The 26,278-nt window shown below is 39.9% G+C and overlaps 2 protein-coding genes across 2 annotated transcripts in view; both read right to left on the reverse strand.

Moving 5' to 3' along the window:
- Positions 1–11,881, reverse strand: part of cicb (capicua transcriptional repressor b) — a 40,305-nt gene extending 28,424 nt beyond the window's left edge. Inside the window, exons 1-2 of the mRNA XM_057340812.1 lie at positions 11,667–11,881; positions 876–4,712 (exon numbers count right to left, since the gene is read on the reverse strand). Of these exons, the coding sequence (XP_057196795.1) occupies positions 876–4,593 (3,718 nt within the window). The 5' untranslated portion in view covers positions 4,594–4,712; positions 11,667–11,881. The remainder of the gene's footprint in view (positions 1–875; positions 4,713–11,666) is intronic.
- A 2,136-nt stretch (positions 11,882–14,017) lies between these two features.
- Positions 14,018–26,278, reverse strand: part of erfl3 (Ets2 repressor factor like 3) — a 47,748-nt gene continuing 35,487 nt past the window's right edge. Inside the window, exons 3-5 of the mRNA XM_057340850.1 lie at positions 20,512–20,627; positions 19,393–20,420; positions 14,018–18,658 (exon numbers count right to left, since the gene is read on the reverse strand). Coding sequence (XP_057196833.1) covers positions 18,074–18,658; positions 19,393–20,420; positions 20,512–20,627 — 1,729 coding nt within the window. The 3' untranslated portion in view covers positions 14,018–18,073. The remainder of the gene's footprint in view (positions 18,659–19,392; positions 20,421–20,511; positions 20,628–26,278) is intronic.

The raw sequence follows: 26,278 nt of genomic DNA on the forward strand, positions 1-26,278 counted from the left end.
TTTGCACTGACAAAGCAAGGATTCCCTTTCACATTGTATTTTCCTGTGTAATCATTTTACTTGCCTTTTTTTGTAAAAATAAATTAGTCAGACATTGATTCTGACCTTTTCTTTTTTCTTATGGAGCAGAGGATTATTTTCTGGAGATGGTGAAAGGGACCGTGGATTAATATATTCAAACCATTTGAATTAAACAGCATACAGTACATATATGAACATTTTTGTATGACGATCAAACACATTGAATTAATAATTATACTGGATTTTAGGTTCTTAGAATCGTGTCCACCTTTTATCCCATTCACTATAGCCAATTATGTAACCATGTTTTACAACTAAATATTGCAACTGTAACAATCAAGTAATCCATAAAGTTGTATAACAATGTTTTATGAATTAAGTTGGTATGCCATATATAAAAAAACGTCAATGCTTGACATTGAATTGTTTGTTGCACCCAGCATAATGTTGATCTCACAGTGCCTTAATTATATTATCATTAGTAATGTCTTTACTGGTATCACAGGGTTTGCAATTATGACCTTCATGTTTTAAATAGATGTGTCAAGCTACAATTTGTAGTCTTCTATGGTACTTCAAAGAGTGAATAAAAACGTTTGAAATTGATACCACAGTCTTCAATACACTTTCAAAATAACATGAAATCTGCTTTGACATTCTGTGGTGAGTAAACAAAACAAAAAAGACAAAGGTCTCTCTTTAATGTCTTTATTTAAAAATGCTTTGAATCTATATGATGTGGCATATTCTGTTGTGTTATCAAAACAAAACATCAAAACAACACAATAACTGTCTTGAGGATCACCATTGGAATACTGGTATTTGCGTTAAATGAAAATATAGAATTCTCTTACCAGTTCCAGGCCGCCCCATGATGATGTCTTTGCATGGCACAGGATGCAGGGTCTCTGTAGAAAGTATGAGCGGCAGCAACGCAGTGGGAGCAGGATGACAGGGGACAGGCTGCTGCACCATCACCGGACCATTCTTATCCAGTCCTCCACAATCTGCACCAATGAGACCAGACCCTGGGGCAGGGCTAGGCACTGATATGCAGGCCAAGGTGGCGCTCGATTGCGTGGGTAGACCAGCAGTGTTTGGGATGGAAGAGGTAGTAGACACTAGAACAAGAGTTGAGGTGGGGTTTTGAAGTAAAACTGGTCCATTGGTGGAAGCAGCGTTAATTGGTACAGGAACCTGTAGTCCTGTAACAGACTGTACACCATTTTGGTTATTTTCTGTGGAACTGGTCCTGTCCACCTCTGCAACTCTAGCCAGTGGAAGTTCTGTAAACTTTATAAGAGGAACCTCAGGATTTCTCACTATTACTGGAGAGTCTCTCAAAGGTTGATGAGCTGTTTGTTGTGAACCTGGCTCTAAGCTTAGGGGAGAAGCTGGTGGGGAAGAGGCAGTGGTTGAAGGAAGTCTTTGGGGGAGTGTGACAGTAGTTGTTTGAGGAGTGATAATGCAGACATTTGTTACAAGTGAGGGGTCATGACTGATTTGTTCCTGGTCATGTTTGACATATTCTTGTGACAGTGAAGTTGGGGGAGGTGGGGCATCCGTCCTGCGTTTGCCCGGGCTCATAGGTACAGTGAAGGTTAGACTGGTGTGGAAGGATGGCGCAATACCAGACAAATGTCTGTCCTTGTCCCTCTCTAGACCTCCTGTTCCGTGTTTCGCAGTAACAGTGTTGGTACCACTGGGTTGTCTGTGGCGGCGGGGAGGAAGGACTGGAGAGGCAGTGATAGGGCTGAAGTTTGCAGGGCGAAAACCAAAATGTGGTGAAGGAGATGGGGAAGGTGTAGGTGAGAATGGGGACTGATTTGAAATTGGTGAAAATGAGGGTGTTACAGACCTTGAGCTACCCAGGGATACCAGCATAGTTGCAGCCTCACATTCATCAAAGTCAAAGCGAGAGAAATCTTGAGCAAGCAGTGATGGCAATCCAAGACGTGGCCGAGAGTCAGTACCCCGGCTGCTTGTCTCACTACTGTCCCTTGAAGTCTCATCCCAATCAAATTCACTGCTAGCACGACCACGCAGATCTGAAGGGGTCACGGTCCCTGAGCTGCTCCCTCCACCTCCACCTCCTCTCTCTCCCACTGCTCCCTCCATTTCTTTGGTACGCATGGAAAGGTGGCGGGAACAGTAGCCACGACGCTGGGACTCTTTCATGCAACCTTCCCGGGAGCACAAGCGCCGCCACTGTTTCCCATTAAACTTTTTACGGATTCCATTAGGCGTACAGACCACATCACCTTTCTTGTATTTCTGTTGATTAGCTGACAAAGGAGTCCTTGATCGTGAGGAAGAAGCAGAAGATGAGGCAGAACTCCCGGGAATAGGGGTGGAGGTCTGTGAAGGTGTAGGAGTTTTTTCCAGAGGTGTCAAAGACCCCCTAGAGTTAGGGGAAGGAGGCACAGAGGGTGGCACATGGTGAGAGATCCCTCCATCAGACCATAAAAGTGCAGGTGACGGGGTTGGATGGGGACTTCCTAAAGATGTCCCAGAGATGCCTCGCACCACTGTAAGCGAACTTGGATACCCAGGAGGTTGGGAAAGAATTTGTCTGTGCTGATTAGGCCCCCCTGAGACTAAGGATCCTCCAACTTCTCTGAGTGGTGCCATGTTAAGCTGCAAAAGCTCCATGTCCACCTCTGGGGTCTGCAATTGTTTTCGCTCATGTTCCCCGTCTCGAACTCTTTCCCTATTCCCTGTTCCCTCACTATCCCTCCTAGCTGCTATACTAACCATATTTTTTGCTACCATTACAACTGCTGGTGAAGTGGAAGATGAAACATGTGTGCAACCATAGTGATGAACCCCTGGAGATGGGAATCTGCTGTTCTCCCTGAGCGGACCTGCAGTTCCCAAATCCAGTCCCTCGCTTAACTGACATAGTTCCTGCTCCACCTCCATCTCATCCCTGTGTTCTCTCTCCTCTCGTTCTTTCTCTTTCATAACCCCATCCCATGGCGGAACAAGGAGACGCAGGTTTTGGCGGGCCACCCATACAGTCTTAGTACTTGTTGCCTCCTCACTGCTGCACATCTCTTTCTTTTGCTCCATCTCCTCTTGCAAAAGCACCATGTAGGGGCATGCAACACCTGAATGAGAGTCCACCTGAGCCACCACACCTTCTCTGAAGCACTCTTTACCTTTATCTCCTCCATAAGGCACACAAACATGCATCCCAACCTCCACAGGTTCATTGCCTGGGGGTGGGGCGTCTAAAATGAGGTCAATGGGTTGGTGTGGGCAACTTACTAATGTATGAAATGGATATGGAAGCAGCATCCTCTCTCCATTAACCTGCAATTCTACATTCAGCTGCTCTCTACTGGACCCACGCACCACACCGCAAATAAATACACATTCCTTGATTAGCTTCTTGCTTTCTTTTACATTAGTTCTTGGTCGCTTTCGTGCTAGCACTCTTTGGTTTTTCAGTCCTTTAGCTAGAGCTTCTGCTATTGCGGCAGAGCCTCCCTGCTCAATTTGCAGTACAGGCAGGGTTGAATTGTTAGACGGCACTCTTTTTGACATCCTTACATGACTGCCCAAACTTAGCTGCACACCAGAGGGCTCAAGTACCTCTAGATCCAGAGAGTGTTCACTGGCTGTGTCTGTAGATGATGAGCGCGCCGAATTTGGGGCCTGCTCCCCATATCCATCTGCTTCCACTGTTTGAACTATCTTCTCTCCTGCAAAGGGCATTTCACTTTTCAACAAATTTCCCAAAGTTTCATCTCCTTTTTGAGATTCTGTGCTTGCCACTTTGACTATTTCTTTACTGCTACTCCCACTCATTTCCAGATCAGAACTATCTGTTTTAGCCACATCATTTCTGAGCACAGCAGTACTGTTCTGAGTAATGGGGGTGTGTGATGAAGTTAGATGGTTGCTATAAAGTGTGAGTGGAGCAGTTGACAGGGTTAAACCAATGGGAGAGGTAATGGAAGCTTGATGTTCATACATGTATTTCTTCTTGGGCACCCTGGCTTTGAAAGTGGCTGTTTTTCGACTGGAGGGTGTTGTGGAAATGTGGTTGGCACTGATAGAGTTGCTTTTATTTACACTATTGGCTGTAGTATTTGTGTTTTGTGTATTGCTAGCAGTGCTGTTTGCATGTTGGTTGCTACCTTTACTGTTTGTGCTAGTACAGTTTTGTGTTTTTGTAATATATATGTCTGTGCTATTACTGTGTACATTTTCGTGTGCATTGCTTTCAAGTGCATTCTTCAATGAGTCTGTGTTTTCTGTTAAACTGTTTGTGTTCATGTTCTTGGGGCTTTTTGTCTTATTCACTATAATTATGTTCTCCTCAGTTTTCGATGTTTCCACTGTCCTTTCTCTTATTTGTTCTCTTAGCCCCACCCTGTTTGGGATGTTGCTACTCTTGATTTGCTTGTCCTGAGCGCTGTCTGCTTTAGACGGAGCGTGTTTCTGGGGTGAAAGTTCAGACTGTGTAGTTCTTGAAAGTCCATCAAGCTTGCCTGCACGTTTTCTTGCTCCTTTTCCTCTTGGCGATAAGGGAGAGCGTCCTCTCTGTTTCTTGGGTGGCCTCATCTTTTTCAGTTTGGCAACTTTAGATGATTTCTATTTTCCTTTTGTGGTTCTTTTCTTCTAACATTTAATGGGCTCTTTCAGTGTTGTTTTTAATACTGCTTTCCCTCACAAACAAAAACCTGAAACAAAAAGATAAAGAATCAGGAAGACCAGCTAGATTTACATGCAGCTATCATAATACAATGTTTGGAAAGATGCTATAAGTCTATGAATGTATGAACTGTATGAACACTAAGGCTGTCACTTCTACTTTAGTTAATTCTTTTTGAATTCTTTTTGGGTATGGGTAGTTGACAAATATACTGTAAATGTGTCCTATGGTGTGACAGCAATGATCTCTCTCATGCTATTTCATATTAGAAATATAAATTTTAATAATATAAAAATAATATATTATTAACAGTTTGTTTTCAAAATTTTTGCTATGGCACACCATAGGACACATGTACGGTAGATTTGTCAACTACCCATACTTAAAAATAATATATGGTATAAACAGAAAACAACATAAAACGGCTAGACATAGAATGCTGACCTTATGCGTTTTGCATATGTTAGACATTTAACAATATATTCATGTTTAGAAAACCATCAAGAAAGAACATGCTCTCTACAGTACACTGAGTGGAAATGTCTAGAAGGTGAGCTGATCATATAACTTTTTGTGTGTATCTCCTCCCATCCTCATCATCCTCCTTCCATCAGTACATTTTACAAATACACATAAAACAGACAAAGGCCTACTTTTTTAGTATGCACTGTCATTTTGATTCCTCAACACATAAACACATTTTACACCAGTCGCTGCTTACTAACCAGTCCTCATTCATTCATATTCAAACACGTGTGTGAAATCACACTCCCCTTCACTCAATTTCTCACTCCCACCCACTCACGAAAAAAGGTGCAAACAGACACTCCCACACAAACAATACACGCGCAGGATTTTCCTGTGAAAGATGGCTTTAAAAGGAGAATTGGGGATTTCTTTGAGTCATTCCATGAGACACCCCACCCTCTGTTCATAATGACCCTGAACTGTATATTTGCAATGAAGTGACATTTCTTCCTCAATAATACAAGACATATTACGCAGACAACATTACTGTGGTTTATTTCAAGTCTTGGATATTCACACTACACTATTCTTTACATTTCTGATGGATTATGTTTTGTGAAGGGTCAAAGTTCAAAGTGTGTTCTTTTGGGAATTTCTACAAACAATTTTAATTGCTCAGATACACCAGATGCTTTAGAATCCAACATATTAGTCAGTATTTGAACTAACAAGAATCAAGGCAAAATTCTGAGTAAATTTTACTACATAATATTATCAGTTATGTAGCAGCTGGTGAATTTAAGATATTGTCTGTCATATGAACAAATCTCATTTTTGCTGTTTCTGTCCTCAGTTTAATTTAACATCATCTATTCCCCTATTCACTTGATATTACGTCAAAGACTCCTGGCGATGTTTTAACAACATGGAATGTTTTATTTTGGACAGAGAGTCAAAAAGAAATCATTGGAAGTAAATAACGACCAAAAAAAAAACAAGGCCCACACCTGATCCATGAAATTCTTTTTTGCTTTCTGTTTTGTGTTAAGCTAATATTGGCACGTATTTTTGCAAATATATTATGACTTGTAATCAGAGGTGGGTAGAGTAGCCAAAATCTTTACTCAAGTAAAAGTACAAGTAACTAGAGAAATTGTTACTCAAGTAAAAGTAAAAGTCACTATTTTAAAAATTACTTGAGTAAAAGTAAAAAAGTATGCAATGAAAAAACTACTCAAGTAGCTAGTTACTTTGTTACTTTGTATCTGATTATATAGGCCTACTACATAAAGTTAATATTAACGCCAATATTTTAATATTACATTTTAATCAATATTTTTAATTATCATAAGCAGATATCTTTGCAATATACTAGAGAGAATAGATAAAAGAATAGACAAACACAGAAGAGACAAGCATTTCTGTAAATTTCATCTAGTCCTGATGTCAATGTAGTTTACACAACTTATTTAGAATAATAGACCATGTCAAACTAAAGCATTAACTAAACTCAGAGCATTTCCTAAGATGATCTAGAACATCTGCAGTGCTCTCTTAAATGAAATACACATTTTTGAACAAAGCTCGTGTTTTCTTGTGTTGTGTCACGTGTGTGTTGTGAAACGCTCTTACTTGTAAACAAACAGTAAACAGTGAACCACACGCCCATAAACAAGTTTTCTTCCTTCTGTTCTTCAAATGTATATTTCTGCAAGCCCACGTCTCTGTGTCTAACAGGTAACACGCATGTTGCTTTGTCTGACGAACAGGTCGCGCGGGTGCGCGCATATGGCGGGCATTTATCGTTGCTGGCAAACAATATGACACATTTTCAGTTTTGATTGTATAGATATAGATTAATATCCACTTCATCCAACGCTCTTTGTGTTCTGCGTGTTTTTAAGTTTCGCGCTACGAGGAGGATGATTCAGATGATTCAGATCGTGCTGCGAACTGAACAAATCATTTGAACTGATTCATTAGCCTATTCAAATGTTTTTGCCCATTGTTGAATTAATGCTTTCAAAAGAATCGACTCAAAAGAATCGATCACTCGGGAATGCCCGTAAAAAGAGACTACAACCTTGAAATAAACAACGCGTTTTAAAAAGCATATTTTAAAATGAAGGAACGAAGGAACGTCACGCAATGTAAATTATGTAACGAAGTAAAAGTACAGATTTTCTATTAGAAGTTTACTCAAGTAAGAGTAAAAGTACACACTTTTAATTTTACTTAAAAAGTACATATTTTCCAAAATGTTACTCAAGTAAATGTAACGAAGTAAATGTAGCGCGTTACTACCCACCTCTGCTTGTAATACTACATGATCAATCCAACTGCTCTGCTCATTAGCAATATATGGCAATTCCAGTTCAAAAAGAACATGGCTTCCTTCCCAAAAACAACCATTTCCATTTATATTACATGCTTAAAGTGGGTCACCAAGAGGATGTTACAGTCACACACATGAAACAGCAAAAACATGCAACACTGAAAAAAGACGAGAGACAAGCGTACAACAGGGAGCTCAGGAGCAGATATCGCACATAACGGTGTTACATAGCAATCAGTGGCATAGGTTTAGAACGCAGTCACTTGTGTATCACAGTGTTTACATTACTCTAGCCGTTTCTACTCGTTCTATTCAGGGTCACCCATGTGCAACATTCTGGATTAAATTAATTGATATATAATAATAATTTATACAGCCTTTTTGTGGAAATAAAAGTGAATGGTGACTTGTAAATGTGTTGCTAATATATAATTTCTATAAAAGCATAAAAAACATATTCCAAGCAACTTTTTAACTGCAAGTGTATTACAATCTTTTGCAAACTATGAATATATGTTGTCTTCTTTATCATTGGTATATGATAAGCAAAGTTGCTGCTTAACTGACATAATGCCAGTATGATCATTACGTTTGCCTTAACTTTGCATATCAATTACTATTAATATAAAACGTTTAGTACTGTAAAGATTTTTTATTTATGGCTTTAATTATATTTTATTTATTGCATCAATACATTAAAGCAAATTATACCATGATCAGAAATTTATCACATCAATGATAAAGAGAGATCCCTGCTGCTTTTAGAAATTCCTGCTCAGGAAACTGACAACCCAATAGACGACGTCAAGCAGCACAATCTACAATCTGGAAAACTTTGAAACATTGATAATGTAAAATAGAACTATAATAGCTCTAGACGTAGTTTTCAACCATGGTATTTTGCATGGACGAGTTTTGCTTTTCAAACAATATTTCAGATATTTTTACATATCTAATGTATGAAATGTAGCTTTGCAATTCTTTGCACATCATTCAGGTGTCAAAACGTTAAGCATTAGTATACATATATACAGTACATTAATATAGTACATAGTTTCTTTGCAAAAATATAATATTCTAGTGTAAATAAATTATAAAAGAATTACCAAAGGCTCTAATAGGCAATTTCAACAATTAGCTACATGTTTAATTATAAGTAAACTTTGACAAGATTAATAAATCATTTAAATAACTATAATAATATATTGAGAAATTATATAAATAAAACATGCAACAACAAATGCAAAATAGACTCCAGTTGATCATTTTTATCCGATCTAAAGTCTGCGTGACTGTGACATCATTAAATCATTTAAATAACTATAATAATATATTGAGAAATTATATCAATAAAACATGCAACAACAAATGCAAAATAGACTCCAGTTGATCATTTTTATCTCATCTAAAGTCTGCGTGACTGTGACATGTCTGACTCCTCTGGATGTGACTACAACCGGTCAAATGAAGTCTCAGCATTTTGACTATTACCATGATACCTGTATTAAAGGTGCCACTAAAGCAAGAGAAACTCATGACGTTAACCATATAAGTCCAATCCAGACACACACTCTGAGAAAAGTCACTGTGTAATATACAGGTCTCTGTGAACAGGGCCGCAACACACGTCATTCTCCCCAACATTAAAACGCCGCTACACATTTCAACCTTACTGTCCTTAAAAAACAGAAGAAACTCACTTAAATTGATAAATGGAGATGGCTTCACCTGTCATTGAATGGCTGTCTTGATCCTAAAAGGTCAAATGATTTATTTGAGAATTAATAACATATACTTCCCCTTTATAAGACCTGACAAAAGCATTTTTCCTTTTTCTATTAGTCATTACCTTCATGAGTCTATACATTTATTACTGTAAATGAATTGCGCAAGAACATATTTCAGTTCACCCTGGTTGAAACGTGATAACAGAATTTTGATCTTTAAGCTCGATGGTCAAAAATGATGATCAAAATTTTTATTTTTTATCCAAAGCCTATATTATGTGCGTCACAAAGCAATGCAAAGCTTATGCACACAAGATCACACATACGCACACACACGCTTCTCACAGCGCACCAGTGTCATTACATGGGAGCCACTGCTTGCTTAAAAGACTTTGCTTTAACCAAAATTCAACACAAAATCAAAATTTCTGGGTCAATTATGCATATATCTATTTATTTAGACATTGAGACTGATGTGCAACTGGGTAACAAAAAGGGGGACACAGACTGTGGTTGTGATGCCAGTATGCCAGCCTGTCACACCACTCGGATTTAATTGGGGAATAGGTCTTACAGTGCACTGCTTCACCGCAGTGTTAATACGAAGTAAAATAAACATGCAAAAAGAAAAAAACAACAACAACAACCCACAACTGTGCAACATGCCATACAACACAATGCAATTTTAAAAAATGTAGCATCTGCCCACTCCAAGCAACACATCGCGTATCCACGCAGATTTTGCGTATCGATGTGCTAATTCACAGATTGTTCTCCAAATGTGCATTCTGGGGCATGCAGGAGGGTGCAGGGCTGCAGCAGTGCAGTGTCGTGCAGCATGCATGGGTGCTATGACTTCCTTCCCAAACCCAAGAATTTCCCACTATATTACCTGCTTTATTTGGACCTAAAGTGGGTCACCAAGGGGATGTTACAGTCACACACATGAAACAGCAAAAACATGCAACATAGAAGAAAGTCAAGAGACGGGCACACAACAGGGAGATCAGGGACACGTAATACACTCTTTGAAGATCAGCTGTCGAACACTTCACACACTAGTAAAAAGCCTTCGCGCACTTCGAAATCGGTATCTAAACATTTTACTGGCTTTACTGTCAAAGTGTGTACCAAGTGCATGCCAGCCATCGAGCTGTATGGACGCTTAAGCAGTACATGGACTGAATGACGTAGGAAGAATGCTGCCCAAAACAACAACCTATCCTTCAACACTTCACCGCATCAGTCACACAAGGAATTATATTTGTAAAACCCAAAACAGCAAAGGTCCTCAGCTGTACAAATCTAGTAAAATCATGTATAGTGACTGATAAAAAAAATAAAATTCTAGATGATTTTAACGTCATGCAACTGAGACACTCTCTAACAGCAAAGTGCATGAATTACAGACAGGATATTTACATGCATATCTGAAGATACCACACATCTCATAACAAAATCTCAGAGTAACATTAAAAAGCCACTGGTGCCAAGCACATAAGCTCTGAGCAGGAAGGCCGTGAACAATGAATGATACTTAAAACATATTTATTACATATTTATTAAAAAAAACAACTGCTGTTAAAGGCTCTTAGAGAGAGTCTATAAGGACATATTCCGAAAATGTACGGACTACGAGGTGGGCCGTTGAAATAATGCACAAGTGTGAAAATCATACCGTCAGACTGCGCACGAAACCCGCCGGTGGTAGTACTATCACTCGCAGAGCTTCGCAATGTCACGGGAGTAGTAACGTTACTATGCCAAGGACTCGCAACAGTCGGGGTTGTGAGCCGCAAAATTAGACGAGAAGGACATTACAAGAGAACAAAAGAAAGCTTTAAAACGTGTAAAAACACACGCACACGAACGTGCAAAACACTATGCAAAAGGTTGTTCATGTCAATAAGGACGTACACGCAGCAAAAGTTGCAAATTATCCACCTTTGTGCGCCGTTCCGGTAGGTCACGAGAAAGTGAGCTGATGACAGCGAGTGAAGTAACGTTAAGCCCAAGTAAAATGATCTCTTAGTGAGTGACGTCTTAATTTGTTTGTTATTGCGCGCTTTCATTCGATAGTATTGTAAGCAGCGCGATCCTTCCTCGATCTGAACTCGCGTAATCCTTCCACTGCGTAACGCCGCGCATGAGTGCCAATTTGCTCCGTTTAAGTTGCTCAAACTCATGCAACATTTCGGGAAGGGATAACGTTAACTCATAAGTTACTAAAACGCGGGGTTTTAACGCTGTCTTTTAAACATTTGACAAAGTTTAACTCTGCACCCCACCCCCTCCCTCCTACTTGTTCTAGGTTCTTCCTTGATATTTATTTCAGTGAGCTAATTTGCACTCAGTTTCTCTTTTTCATAAAACACGTTCCATACAGAGACATCTCTAAATACGAATTACCACTAACGTTAGCAGCGGACCCCTTGGGGTAATAACAACTCACCAAAACAGGAAAAATACGTGCTAGCCGATGAATTTACGGTGCAAATTGCAGATGGGGTCTCCCGTTTCGCCTGAAGTGGCGTGCAACGTCCGTCCATGTATTCTTTCGGTCGGGAATTTCACTTTATGTGGGTCCTCCGTTAAACATCTTTGCCCCCCTCCCAACAGCAACTCAGACATGGATTAAAAACTATATGAATCCTTTTTCACTACAGTCACAAAATGGTGAATGAACCACTAACAGCTGGCCCGCCCGACCAATCAGAGCGCGCTAACAGATACAGTAACCTATGGATGTGACAGCACAAACTTGGAGGCGTTTCTCAGTGGCATATTCCCCTTGAGTGGCATGCACTGTGGGCCAATCAGAATGAAAGAAGATAGCAAGCCGGTTCTCACTCCAAAAGTTACAGTATCCAATGAGTGCGCTGGGAACCATAGGAACAGGGTGTGGGCGGGCACAAGGGCAGTGTTCAAGAAGCGCTGGCCAATAACGCAATACGAGTCTTCGCTCCCTAAATAAAGGTGCATGTTTACCACAAACGACAGCGCAACACACCACCCTTAAATTACGAAAGTTTTCTACTTCTCTTTAGTTACAAGTGTTTCTAAGCTGAACACGTCGTATATTTTAATAGTGTCTGCAATATACAAATACTATATAGAAATTCGGACTATATTTAAATATCTAGTTTCAAGTGTTGAGCGAAATTATGTCGAACTGGTTAACCTAAAAAAACATCTTGGCACGTCTCTGACTAATTCTCTCACTTTCCCACTACTATGTTCGTGAATACGGGATGCGTGTACGACGGACACTGCTGACTTTCTCGCTTACAATATTTTCCACTCTGCCTCTCCTTTCTCTCAGCAACAGCCCCTCACCTCGCGCGCGAGAACCAATCACTGCGCGCTATCCGGCTGTCTCTAACGTATGTGCCGTTGCGCCCCGCCCCATCCATACAATCCTTGTAGGATTTGGGGTGACGTCATCTCGCCGCCGCGCGATTGGCCAAAGGCAGCGCGTCGACGAGCCAATGATCAAACTCAGCGATGAAGTCATCAACCATGTTGCCACCAGCTGGACGGCAGGGGCGTGGCCTGACGTACTCGCATAACCCCATGCTCGATGCGTAGTAGGACAACATACTAGTGACGGATAAAACCAATATAAACTACTGTTCCATGACACAGGGCAAAACAAGTAGTGTACTTTTAAAACAGGAAATACTGTCGAGGCTCAAACATTGATTTACATCGTCTTGCGAATATTGCTCCATCTCGTAGTGCGTTCACTTTAGCTACGTATGGAAATTCCTTTTTCTCGACATATTGACGCATAGAAACGCACTTCGACATTTAGAGAATGAGTGTTCGTGTGAATTTTCACAGTGATGAAAAAAACCGTTACATAATCGCTGTTGTAGACAGAATCAGATACTACGCGCTGTCCTGAAATTTTGAAGCAATGCACAGCGACCCCTGCTGGGTTTCTTTGAGACGTCGAACTACTCGCATACCCAATATAGAAGGGGATTCTCATAAGCACAAGTAACAATACTTGTAAAATAACATAAGTTATTTTTTACTGACCAATAAATAATTACATAAAATATAACGTCTGCACTAACCAAGTAGCTATCTGCTCAAAGTTGAAGTCCCTCATTAATATGTCTTCCACTCCCCAGAGTCCTGCCCTTTGACCCGAGTCTCACCATGATGTTGACCCCTTCTTTTGGCTCTGCAATGCAGTGTCAATCAGCTGTCATACATCTATCCCTCCATCATACTGCGCCAGAGGGGACCGCGTTCCCTCATCTACCTCCATGAAATGCACAAATGATTGGGGTGATAATAGAAGTAAAAGGGGGACGACAGACAGAGAATGTGACAAAAATCATCTCATGTGAATGAGATGAACCAGAGGCAGAAATATGATCAAAAGTCTGATTTAAATCAAACAATCTGCCTCTCAAAGTTGTTTTTACTCAGTCTGTGCTCATATTCATTTGAATGAACAGACAGAGCTGATAATTGATGATTATGGAGATTATTTGAAGTTATGGATATAAAATGTTACAGGTATGGATTAATGTAACGTGAATCAAGGTCATGATTCAATGTCAAGTTTAACATTAAAAATGGTGCTTTGACTTTGAACCTGATCTCGCTCGATTTTAAAACATGGCAAGGTAAAATCGGACTACTAAGAAGGAAAAACAATAAAAAATACCTTTAAGAGGAAAAAGGATTACTGCTCTTTAGTAGGCAATACACATCTATGCAATGGCTCCTTGTAACAAAATTACAATAGCAGTTACAAATCATTTCTTTTATTTTAAATATGTAAGCTGGCTCTTTGTGGATCTTTATTCCATTATGTTTTATGTATTTTATTGTGCTCTTCATATTCCAATATGGACTACATCATACAGACATACTTCAACAAAATACAAAAAAATAATTGTTCCAATTAGCAGTATTGCTTCATAGTTAATATAATCCATATATGTCATCAGTATGTGTATGCAAATCAATTTCTAAGATTTATCAAAAATAAATGCTGACTATGATGCAAACACTTGTACTTCTGCTCTTCGGACAGCAGAGGTCAGTCTTAAAAAGTACATGCTATATTCTCCATCAACAGGCAGTTTAGGAAATATATCTTTAAAAAGCACTTTATAACTGCAAATTGTTATAATTATCCACTGAAGTGTATTAGTTTGCATTAAAATTCTATTAAGCTTGAAAAAACACTCATATATAGGTAGTCTTAAAAATAAAGATGCTTCACGATGACAGAAAAGTACCTTTAACATATGAAGAACCTTTCTGCTTCACAAGAGGTTCTTTGTGGCGAAAAAGGTTTCTTCAGATTTTAAAAAGGTAAAAAAAGAGACAGTTCTTTAGAGAACCTTTGACTGAACGGTTCTTTTATGGAACCAAAAATGGTTCTTTTATGGCATTGCTGTGAAGAGCATTTTAAACACCTTTATTTTTAAGAGTGTACAAATTCCTTGTTTGCAGTAATAAAACTCAACAGTTGTAGAAACTCAAAAAGAATAGAATGGTTTTTAACCGTTTAATTGACCCTGATTACATTTTAATTACAATTCTGAAAAAAGAACACAAAAATGAATAAAGGAGGAATAAAATGTTACATTGTGGTATTTAAACCTGTTATTATGAGTTATGGAACCACAGAAAAAAATTTCGAGAAAGAAAGTGAGAAAGATACAGACTTTACACAATAAAACAATACACAATATATCTTTTAAAATCATACAATCCCCCAATGAAAAAATGTACAAGAGCAAGAAATAAGTAACACTACAAAATAACAACTACATGACATGACTTGAGGTCAAAATCAGAAGCCCGAACCTCTCCAGAATGCCCTTCCTCCATCCGCCATCTCTCCACATCTCCACCCATGTTAAAGACGTGGTTTTACGTTAATTTACACATATTTAATGTTACACTAAACACACTGTCGGGTTGCTCTGTGAGAGGGCATGGGTGGGGAGAAACATTCTTCAAAGGATCTTTTACAGTAATGTATACAATGTTATCGTGACTACAATTTTCAACAAAAATAATAATAACTAATAATAATTATGATTAACAGCAACGATGACATCAGAGAGGAGATAAACGGGAGCAAATTGGGTAAAAAAAATTAAATACAAAACCTCATCTGTTGCTGGGATTCTGAGCGAGCAACATCCTGGGACAACCAATGAGAGCAGCCTAAATAAATATCTCCCCTCTTAAAGAAAAAGAAACCACTCACTTTGTGCCCAAGCATATTTGGGCATACAGAAGCAGAGACTGCGTCCGTCAATACTGCTCACCTCATCTCCACCTCTCACATTATGAGGTATGCTGGGGCGTGAAACAAGTGGTAAAGACCAAATTCAAAACCATAAGAAAGTACAAGAGGTTTGGTTAAAGGGGGAGTAAGGCAGCTAGAAAGAGTAAAAAACATTGAGAAGGTTGACATCTGTGCCAGTTCTGTTATATGAAACAGTCCAACTCTGTCAAATGTCTCATTATAGCTATCAGAGACACTTCGGACATGAGATAACTTTCTTCCTGTGACTAGAAAACCATTACACCATCTCGAGTGCCTGACTGGCCACGTCACCGATGTCTTTCTGCCGTGCTCAGTCCTGCACAGGGCTTTAGTGCACACAGGTTTATGAGGTTCATGAAGCAAGATTTGAGTGACTTGATGAGAGTCTTAGATGTCGACATACATGCAAATAGAGCCTCTGTCGAAAACTCTCTCTCACACACTCACACACACACACCTACACGCACATACACACACACAAGCAACACACGAGCACCCAGACATCAGTTGTGGCAGTAAGAACAGGATGTTGAGGAGGTGCATGCTGGTTAAGGAACCGAATGTGCCACATAGTATGTGGTGCACAGCTCTCCTGCTTTGTTTTGTGTACTATTTTGCTCATCTACCCTACAATTTATTAAAGGGACAGTTCACCCAAAAAGAAAAAATCTGTCATCATTTACTCACTCTCTAGTTGTTCCAAATCTGTATAAAATTCTTTTTTCGATAAACGCAGACAGATAAAGATAAAACCAAACAGTTCTAGGCTTCTACCATAGTAGAAAAAAATACAATAGTCAAAAGTGTGCCAGAACTGTTTGCTTTCCTACCTTCTTCAAAATATCTGCTTTTGTGTTCCACAGAACAAAGAAATGTATTACACAATTTTTCCTACTATGGTAGTCAATGGTGGCCAAGAATTGTTTGGTTACAAGCATTCTTCCAAATATCTTTCTCTGTGTTCATCAGAACAAAGACATTTATGCAGATTTGAACTTAATGTAATTTCATTTTTGGGTGAACTGTTCCTTTAACTTGGTAAAAAAGCAACGTTTTCCTCCCTCACCCAAACAATGGCATTATCCCTATGGAGAAGAGTCAACCTTCCCCTCCAAACCAAATGTTACAAAACCGCTGAAACCGATACATCTTTTAATGCTATGCTTTCAACAAGTTTACAGTATGTTTAACACATTAGATAAAGGTATATTAAGCGTATACTGTTCTGTTCTTTTTTAAGATTTTTGTTTTTTTACTTTAACCTTTCAGACATGCTATTAAAACAAGGCATAGGCGGAGTTTGTGTGTGACCTTCCTGTTTATAAGTTAGTACTTTAATGTTTGAGTTTATGGATTTTTATTATCCCCCAGTCCACAGTAAGATCTCATATATGTCAAATCTATTATTACAAAATGACTGTGCATAATAAAACGAGACCCAGAATGACCACCTAGCTCATAAGGATACAAGCAGAGCAGACACATTCTTAATACATCAAATGCCAAAACAGTTAGATCTTAGAATCACTGTACATGCTTTGTGTGTGTGTGTGTGTGTGTGTGTATGTGTGTGTGTGTGTGCATAATGCTGGTTTTGTTTGCACTAAAAGACTATACAAGGGAAACTCCTGTGTGCCACTTTATGCGATCATTTGATTTAAAGAGATTCGAGTGTGTGGTCTTTAAAATGTTTTCATGTCAGAATGAAACAATTTCAGGTATGGTCCCAAAGATTTGACAAAAGAGAACACGAAATAAAAGTGAGCTGGTTTGGACAGGAGTGGAAGGACATAACCTGAGAACACAGTTAAGTTTCCAGAAACACAGGCATTCGGACACAAATTCTGCACAAATGCTCACTTGTGACACACAATCTGTTCAGGCTTCATACAGGGAACAAGGAAGGGATTATATCTGCATGTGTGTGTGTGTGTGTGTGTGTGTGTGTGTGTGTGTTGGGGGTTCGTCCCTGAGGGTTCTTACTTCTGACCAGGCTGGTTTTCGAACTGTGTCTTTGTGTTCGAGAGAGAAAGTTTGTGACTTTCTGTGCATTTGTATACCACCACATCATGTAGAATTTGATCATAGTCTGTCACTGAGGAAAATCATGCTGGGCTGCTGGAAATAAACACCAAACCCCATTCTAGTTAACCGCCTTTGCTGCATCCATTTGCTTTCTCTGTGTTTGCGGGGTTTTAAGGGGTAGCTCACAGGCACTTTGCAAATTAAATCTCTTTTAAAAATATAATATTTTCTCTAGTGCCAGAGGTCAAAGTTCATGACTCCTGAGGGTCACTGGGGCACATGGGTGAACTCATTCCACATCATCGGTATACTGAGATGTACCAGATTTACGTGCACTGGCAAGACCATCGGCTGAAGTCAAAGGAGGCAGATGAAGGAGGGTATAAAGTAGGAGGGTCTAAGTGTATGTGTCAGTATTGTTGTCCAGAAAGCAGTCTGTCAGTATCAGCAGTCATTGATCTACAAAGATTCACGTGTGAGCGTGAGTCCATCAGCAGTGTCGCGCAAGTCGTCGTTGTCGCGTATCAGCAGTCCTTATTTTCCAGTGACAGCTGCGCCGTGGCGCGGTGGAGCTCAGCGCTAACCCTGTGGTGAGCAAGAGGAGGCGGACTCTCTGCCTCTCCACTGCCATTCCCGCTCTCCTCCGCCTCTCCGTTCCTCTGCTCTTCTCCTCTCACTTTCTTGTCCTCCGCCTCCTCCATGTGCTGGTCCTGGTCCCAGCGTCGCTTGAACCTGAGCTTCAGCGGGATACACTGGGATTGTGTCTGCGGAAGCCCACCGGGCGGCAGCTGTGCCTCCGCGGGTTCTACAGGTTCGCTCTTTACGACAGCGTTCAGGCGGCGGCCTTCACCTGAGGCAGGAGGGATGAAGAAGGGTGGAGGGGCGGGAGCTTTGAAAACATCCTCCTCTAAGTCCTCATCTAGGTGGGCGTCAGTGCCGTTGGGCTGATGGTGCTTTCGGCTGTGAGGATGGTGATTTTGATGGTGATTATGTTTAAGATAGCGAGGGGGGAAAACATCAAACTCTTCATCTCTTTCATCAACCTCCTCGTCGCTGATGTCAGTCACTTCAACTTCCTCTTCTGATTCGATGTCAGATATGGGCTCGACCTGTACAGAAAGAGAGAAAACGCATGTAAGTTTTAAAACAGAATCATGGTAGGTATTTTATATCTCCGTTATGGTAACAGCATGGCGATATCAGACATAAATAAATAGTATGGTGCCGTTAAGATTGAGGATCAGGTAACGTCTATCTAGTGTTTGAATGGTTATTAAATGTCACAAAAGACACAAAAGTAAAAAAAAGCGTCATCTTACAAAAACATCAACATATTCTGATAATATGTCATTGTTGAATAGTGATTTTATTTCTAAAGTAATCTTTTAAATAACCTTCTTAAGAACAAAATAATGGATTGTTGCAGATTATTGTACATTTTCAGACTCATGTCGTGTATTTACCATGTTTCATTTTTTAATCTTGTCATACATGTGTTTTCTTAATGTCAAAAAATTGGACTTGGTGTGAATTAGCCTTAAAGGGAAAGTTTGCTCAAAAATGACAATTCTTTCATCATTTACTCACCATCTTGTCTTTTTAAACCTGTATGACTTTCTTTTTTTCTGGAGAACACAAAAGATGATATTTTGAACAATGTTGTGACCAAACAACATTAGCTCCCCATTGACGTCCATTGTGTGGACACAAAACCACTAAGACGTTTCTCAAAATACCTTTTTTTTGTTTTCCACAGAAAAAAAGATTGTGACATGAGTATGAATAAATGATAACAGAATTTTTATTTTTGTGTGAATTCCTTGTGTGTGTAATTCACATTTGCCTTAATTTTAGGCAGCCCAGCGCTGTTTAGCGAGCCAGTTGAGGAGGAATTGGACACCAGTCCTGATCCGCTGGCTGAGCTGAGGTCACTACCAAATGACAAGGAGGATCCCAGACCAGAGGTAGACGTGGAGGACAGCGACCCCTGTCTGCCCTGACTGTCACGCTGCTTGCGGCCCAACGGTGGAGGCTGTAGCTTGAACTTGAAGGAGGAATGGTGCTGGTCCTCTCCCAGGTGGGGGTGAACGGGGTGAGCGTGTGGCAGGGGTAGGCTGGAGTGATGGCTGTTGAGTACCGAGGGTCTCTCGGCAGGGCCGCGTTCGCAGCCCTGGGGTCCGGGTATACCTTTGTCGAGCCGTTGAGGCTGAGGAATGATGATGTTCGGGTAATGAAAGAAGGCACGAGGGCTCAGGTGGTAATTGTAGACACTCTGGTTGTGAGCCTGCAGATAGCGCTGCATGTCCTCTGGGTTGAAGGAGAAGATGGAGCCAGGCATGGGTGACAGGGTTGGGGACGGGGTGTAGGCCAGGTGAGAGCCCGGGGTCATGGAGAGCGCCGGGGACAGAGGAGGCGCCAACAGGCCTGACCCTCCCGGACCGGGCAGAGGTGAAACGGTGAAGGGTGAGAGAGGCTCAGTATGAACCCTGTGCCCTGAGACCTCTGACACCCGGTGACCTCTGTGACCTCCGGGTCCACCGTACATTCTGAACATAGCCTCGTGAGACAGACGTGGATGAACGGCACTCCGGAAACCACCTCCTCTCTCGGCCACTCTTTCTGTCACTCTCTCTTCTGGAGCTCCTCCATTTCCTTCTTCGATCTCAGAGTTGACAGAAGTTCCGTCACTGCAGTCGGAGACGGACCCACGGCCCATGCGACGGGACGCGCTGAAGATCCCGGGACTGCGCAGTTCCTCGCTGCTGGGGGAACGCAGCACATCCGACACCTGCATGTCAGATGGAGTCGATGAAGGGAAACGGAAATGGGGACCTGTAGGCACTGGTGGAGCACTCTGAGGAACAGGAGCTCCTGCGGGAGGCGAATACAGGTGGAGAGACAGACGTTAGCTTTGTATTATATTCCATAAATTTAAACTTGAAATGTGTGTCTGTTTTTGTACCTGCAGACCCCATGTCAATGTAAGGATAGTTGACCAGAACCAGTTTGTTGAAATTAAACTTGTAGGTAAAGCGCTTTCCTTTAGTTTTATGCAGAATCCTCTTGTTGTAGTAATACCTGCGCACACAGAAACAGAGGACATATTAGTATTATGATCCAGTATATAAATCTGGCATTCAAAATTAAATTAAACCTGACATTTAATAAGAATAAAAACATATTGACGTACAATGATAAAGACATATTTTAGATTCCGCTGTGTGTCTAGATCTCAAAGCAAATGTAAGCAAATGTCTCACTGGCCATCAGATTTGCTTCCATTCCAGTCAAAAGATGCTTTTTGAAATATCACAACACACCACACCAAGAAACATATCAACTGTACAGGCCAATTTGAGCGATTCCTGTCATTAAAGCAAAACGAGACTTTTTTATTATAGCCAGTTTTATCGGACGCACACATTGGCCCGAAGTTAACTTCCGGTCTGTGTTTTGTTTATAATATAACAATTTATTAAATAGTTTAATTCATATTAACAATCACTTATATGAATATTTTATTGTATATTAATGGATTCATTTAATTAAATGAAACCTACTCAACAGTTATTGAATCTTTGCAGAGGTCTACCGGAAGTTAAGTTTGGGCCACCTAACATTTGTTTATGTTATTGTCGCTGAAACCGTCTATATTCATTATATTTGATTTTTTATTCAATTTAATTATTATATTAAGGAATACTATTGATTATATTTTCATTACACAATGTATTACATTTATTTATTAATTTGTAATATATTATTTCTTATTTGTATTATTTACTCATTTGAGAAAATTGAACATTCACAGTGCCAAGTTTATTCAGTCCACACTCAGATCAGAGGGCAAAAAGTAAATACATATGAAGATGTTTTCATGTGTATATTTGTGCGAATAGAGGTCCTGTCAGGACAGTTTTGGTCACTCAAGAGCATGTTTATATAACACTATAACCCACCGATAAATTCTCTTTTCTTAATCTCTTTATTCTCTCTCTCTCTCTCTCTCTCTCTCTCTTGCTCTCTTCCTATCTATATATTAACCTTTGTCATTCTTTACATAACATATATCTCTTTGCCTCACAACCCTCTATCCATTTATGTAACTTCAACAACATTGCATCTTCCTTACAGACCTGCACAACAGTTTGCATGTGTGTGTGTGGCTCAGATCCCTTGTGACAACACTTCATCTTTTACTTGATAACCTGCAAGCCACAATTCACAGTGAATGGCATGTTTTGGGAAAGAAGCTGACATGTAGCTTTTAAAAAGCATAGAAGATATATTTACCAACCTTGCGTGTGTGTACGTTTAGAGTTCAGACAGTTGTGTCTGTAGGAGATTAAGTTTAGACAGACGGATACAGACTTGTGGTTAGAAAGAGACGTATGCGTGTGTAAATGTGTTTGAACATTCTCAAATCATCCAGACCACAACTCAAACACGACCTTGTTTTTTGGGGGGTTCTGGCAGCAGTTTTACATCTGTGTGCTGTGAACCGCCAAACAGGAAAAGCCTGTTACAAAAGACACCGCAGAATTCACTGATCGCACCTTAAATACAATTATTAACAAAGGCAGAGATGTAAGCAGGTGATCATGTGACTCACGCAGTGAGATATAAATATACTCGAGACAGCTGTGGATTAGCATGCCTACCAGACACCCAACTCATGCAATCCACTTACTTCTGCACTGTTTGGCTGGAGGAAATAACCTGAGCTATACCACGAATCACAGAGGGGGATGTTGAGTCGAGATGAAGGGATGCTCTTTTGATGACACCCTGGACTGTGACTTACAAATCAACAGGCCGGGGAAAGAGACACTTCTATCCACTTGTGTGAATGTCACAGACGTCTGAAGACAGGAGCTTCCAGGAATTTAACAACTCCGGTTCCTTATATGTCTGCATTAAGGATTATTGTTACTTTTTGACTCTTTCAATAGTTTATCATGTTATATACTTGATAATGTGAACACATGCACTGCAAGTCTTGAACACACATACACCCGGAGCAGTGGGCAGCTATCACTGCAGCGCCCGGGGAGCAAGTGGGGGTTAGGTGCCTTGCTCAACTGGTCCCGAGTCTGACTCTCTAACCACAAGGCCACGACTGCCCTTTAACTATGCTACCTCATTACACTGGTTGAATGGTCACATGAACCTTAAAGAGACAGGTCAACCAAACTTTTATTCTTTGGTCATTCATTTTTGGGTTTACTATCCCTTTAACACCATAGTGGTTCTTGGTTTATTTTGAGTAGGACATGACTAAAAATAATGACCTGTGGTTCAGTGAGTAAACCAGATGTTAATTCAGTAACTGCTATGACTGATTCAATCTGTGCGTGAACTATTTTAGACAGATGGATTCATGTGTAAATCATCTGTGAGTCGTTTTGAGTAATTCATTAAAAACAGCTTCTGCTGTTCTTCTGATTCACAGCTCTCAATTCCTATTCCTTAAACTAGAACTTACAAAAAATAAATCGGAATGCGAAACTTCCGTTGTTAAATATGCTTTCTAATAGCGTGGACTCAGGTTACCCTTAAAGGGATAGTTCACCCAAATATAAAAATTCTGTCACCATTTACTAACCTTCGATTGGTGCTAAATTTGTATACATTTCTTTTTTCTGATGAACACAGAGAAATATATTTGGAAGAATGCTTGTAACCAAAGTTCTTGGACCCCATTGACTAACTGTAACAACCTCAGCTCCTCCGCCGACCACGCCCCCTGCATCAGCGCTCCCTCATCGCTTCACCAGTTCACTTTCACCAGACCTTTGATCACGAACTCCATTTCCCAGAATCCCTTGCACTTCCCGCCATCTTTGATTACCCCGCACCTGCACGTCATTTGTTTGGACTATTTAAGTTTCCCCTCATGCTTTTTCCTTTGTCGAGTATTGTTGTTGGTACCAGTCATCTGTGGCATAATGGCCTGTTTTTGATACCTGTTTGGCTTACCTGTTTTTCTAGCCCCTTGTTTTTATTTCTGTTTATTTCGCTTTTTTTACGGAATTCCGTGGTGTGCTCGTCTATCTGAACCCTTCCATCGTGACACTACCATAGTAGGAAAAATTACTTAATATATTTTTTTTGTTCTGTTGAACATAAAAGAAGGTATTTGAAGAATGTAGGACATCAAACAGTTCTGGGGGCTCTATCATTGTAATTTTTCCTACTATGGTAGTCCATTGGGTCCAAGAATAGTTTGGTTACAAGAATTCGTTCAAATATCTTTCCCTGTGTTCAACCAAACAAAGAAATTTATACAGATTTGGAACAACTAGAGAGTGAGTAATTCATGACAGAATTTTCATTTTTGGGTGCACTATCCCTTTAAACGTCATTGCCCTATTAATAGAAAAACCAGTGTATAAATATTTACAGCTGTGGAAGACGCCACTCAAGAAATGTTATTCGAATTTACTATTTAAAGGTACATGTTTTTCATTCTTTGGACGTTTGACAACATTTATTCCAAAATCCAAAAGAAAATATTTGCACAAAATTTAATTGGTGCAAACTAAATGACAAAAAAGATACAATGTTTTTGAATACTGCAAAAAAGTTCTAATTCATATTTAAACGACACAAAACTAATGTCTTACACAATTTTAGGATCGGTTTAAAAACAAATATAAGATGGAATTTAAGAATTTAAGGAATATAAGATGGAATTTTTTTACAGCTTTTATGTGTCTTTGCATTCTCTCAGTCTTTCACATTGCTGTTGGGTGACTTTGTCATTCCTAACATTTGTTTCTATTAAAATTAAACAGACACTGGACTGGAATTGCCACAATACATTTAGAAATGCTTATTAAAGGCAAATTTGGAGTGGTCTCTTCATTTTTTACATGGCTTTACGTGAGCAAACCAGATTGAAACCAACACTAACATTTTGCACTTTCCAGAAAGACAATCTTAGATAAAACCTGCATAATTGCTCACTTTTGGTAAATATGACAATTTACAGGTAAATAAACTCCGTGACATGGAACACAATGTGAAGGCAGTGTATCCTCTCCCCCCCTGTCCCCACATACACCGGCATGTGCACTCAACACTTTAAAGAGCATTTGACCTGACTTCAAAGCAGAAGAAAGGATTCTTTGAGCGTCACGACCCTTCTTCTGTAGTATTCACTTACACACCTGTTTATAAACTCTGAACGCACACACACACATGCTGGTTTAAATGAAACTGTAAGCAATATTATCAAATGATCAAAATGTTAGCAGATAAAATGACTAAATGACTTTAGGTGGCACAGCCGAGCAGGTTTCCAGGAAACAATCAGATTTCACAGAGTAAAGACTTGGATTAAACGGCAGATTATTAAAAACTCTCCAAGCAAATATTCTGTAACTGACGGGAATACAGGAGCTAAATAAACACTACAGCCATTCCTGGTATTCGCAAATCAGGTCTGAACAAGGGACAGAATGAATATGAGAGAAAGAGAGAGGATTATCAGACAGAAGTATGATAAAGTGCTTTTGTTGAGTGTATTTGACTGTACTTGTTGCACTATACTGACCAAATGCGTGAGATAGTTACACGACAAATACATGTCCACATAAACTTCCATAAAAAATTCCCCACATTACCGCCAATTTTCGGCAGTTTCATATTTTTGTCAATCGTATACACACAATTATTTTACTTGGCTATACTTTCAGAACACATTGTTCCCAGCATTATCAAAATATGACCATATCCTATAGGGCACATTTTAAAATGTCCTCATTTGTAAATAAATAAATAAAAAATTTAAAGCCAAAGGTTTTATAACTCATTTATAATCAGCTTTGTGTGCGTGTGTGTAATGTGAGAGGATGAAACAGAAGGGGACAGAAAATGTTAAGTGAATGGGGGGGTTGTATGGGTGTGGGTGGGCTTGCGTGGCTCTGGGGCGGATGGTGAACGTACAGTGAGATCCAGTCCGTCCATAAGCTCTATTGAAAAGCCAGAGATAAACATCATGTTTTGTGCGCTGCGTGTAAGCGCGTGTCAGTGTTACATGAGCGCGTGTGTGCATCTCCACCCACCGAGCTAATAAAGAGCTCATTCTGTCCCCGACAATAAGACACAAGGCTGCCCTCGAACACACATACACACGCACATGTCGTCATCCTCCTCCGAACAAAGAGGGCTGTTGTAGGACAAGGCCTCTGACACACTCTTTCCACGAGTACACACACTCACACACATACGAGCACACGCAGTCAATCTTAATCAAATCTCCAAAGAATGAAGAAGGAATCACGGTCAACCACTTCAATCAGCACTAGATCGGTTCTGATGCAGACGATTGCATCGAGAGCATCTGACATCAAAATAAAATCACGTTTATAATGACGGCCGAGCTGAACAGGACTGGATGGTCACAACCATTGACTTCCTGTTTGTACCATAGGTGGGGAAAACATTGATATATCACAGTATTGTAATATTTTACCTGACAATGATATCTTTAAAGGGGATCCTTAAAATAAAGGCCCGGTCACACTAAAAATTAAAACTATAATGTCAATACAATTATTTATCCATTAATATGTTAACACATACAATTTTAATGTGATTTAATATTTTATTTGGCCAAATGTTAACTCGAAACAATGTAAAATATGCATAAAGTCGATAAAGGATCTCAAATGGAATGCAAGACACTGAAACCAAGCTATGTTATTCCCTTACATTTTCTTTTT

This window comes from Triplophysa rosa, linkage group LG8 (genome assembly GCF_024868665.1).
Source record: "Triplophysa rosa linkage group LG8, Trosa_1v2, whole genome shotgun sequence".
NCBI lineage: Eukaryota > Metazoa > Chordata > Actinopteri > Cypriniformes > Nemacheilidae > Triplophysa > Triplophysa rosa.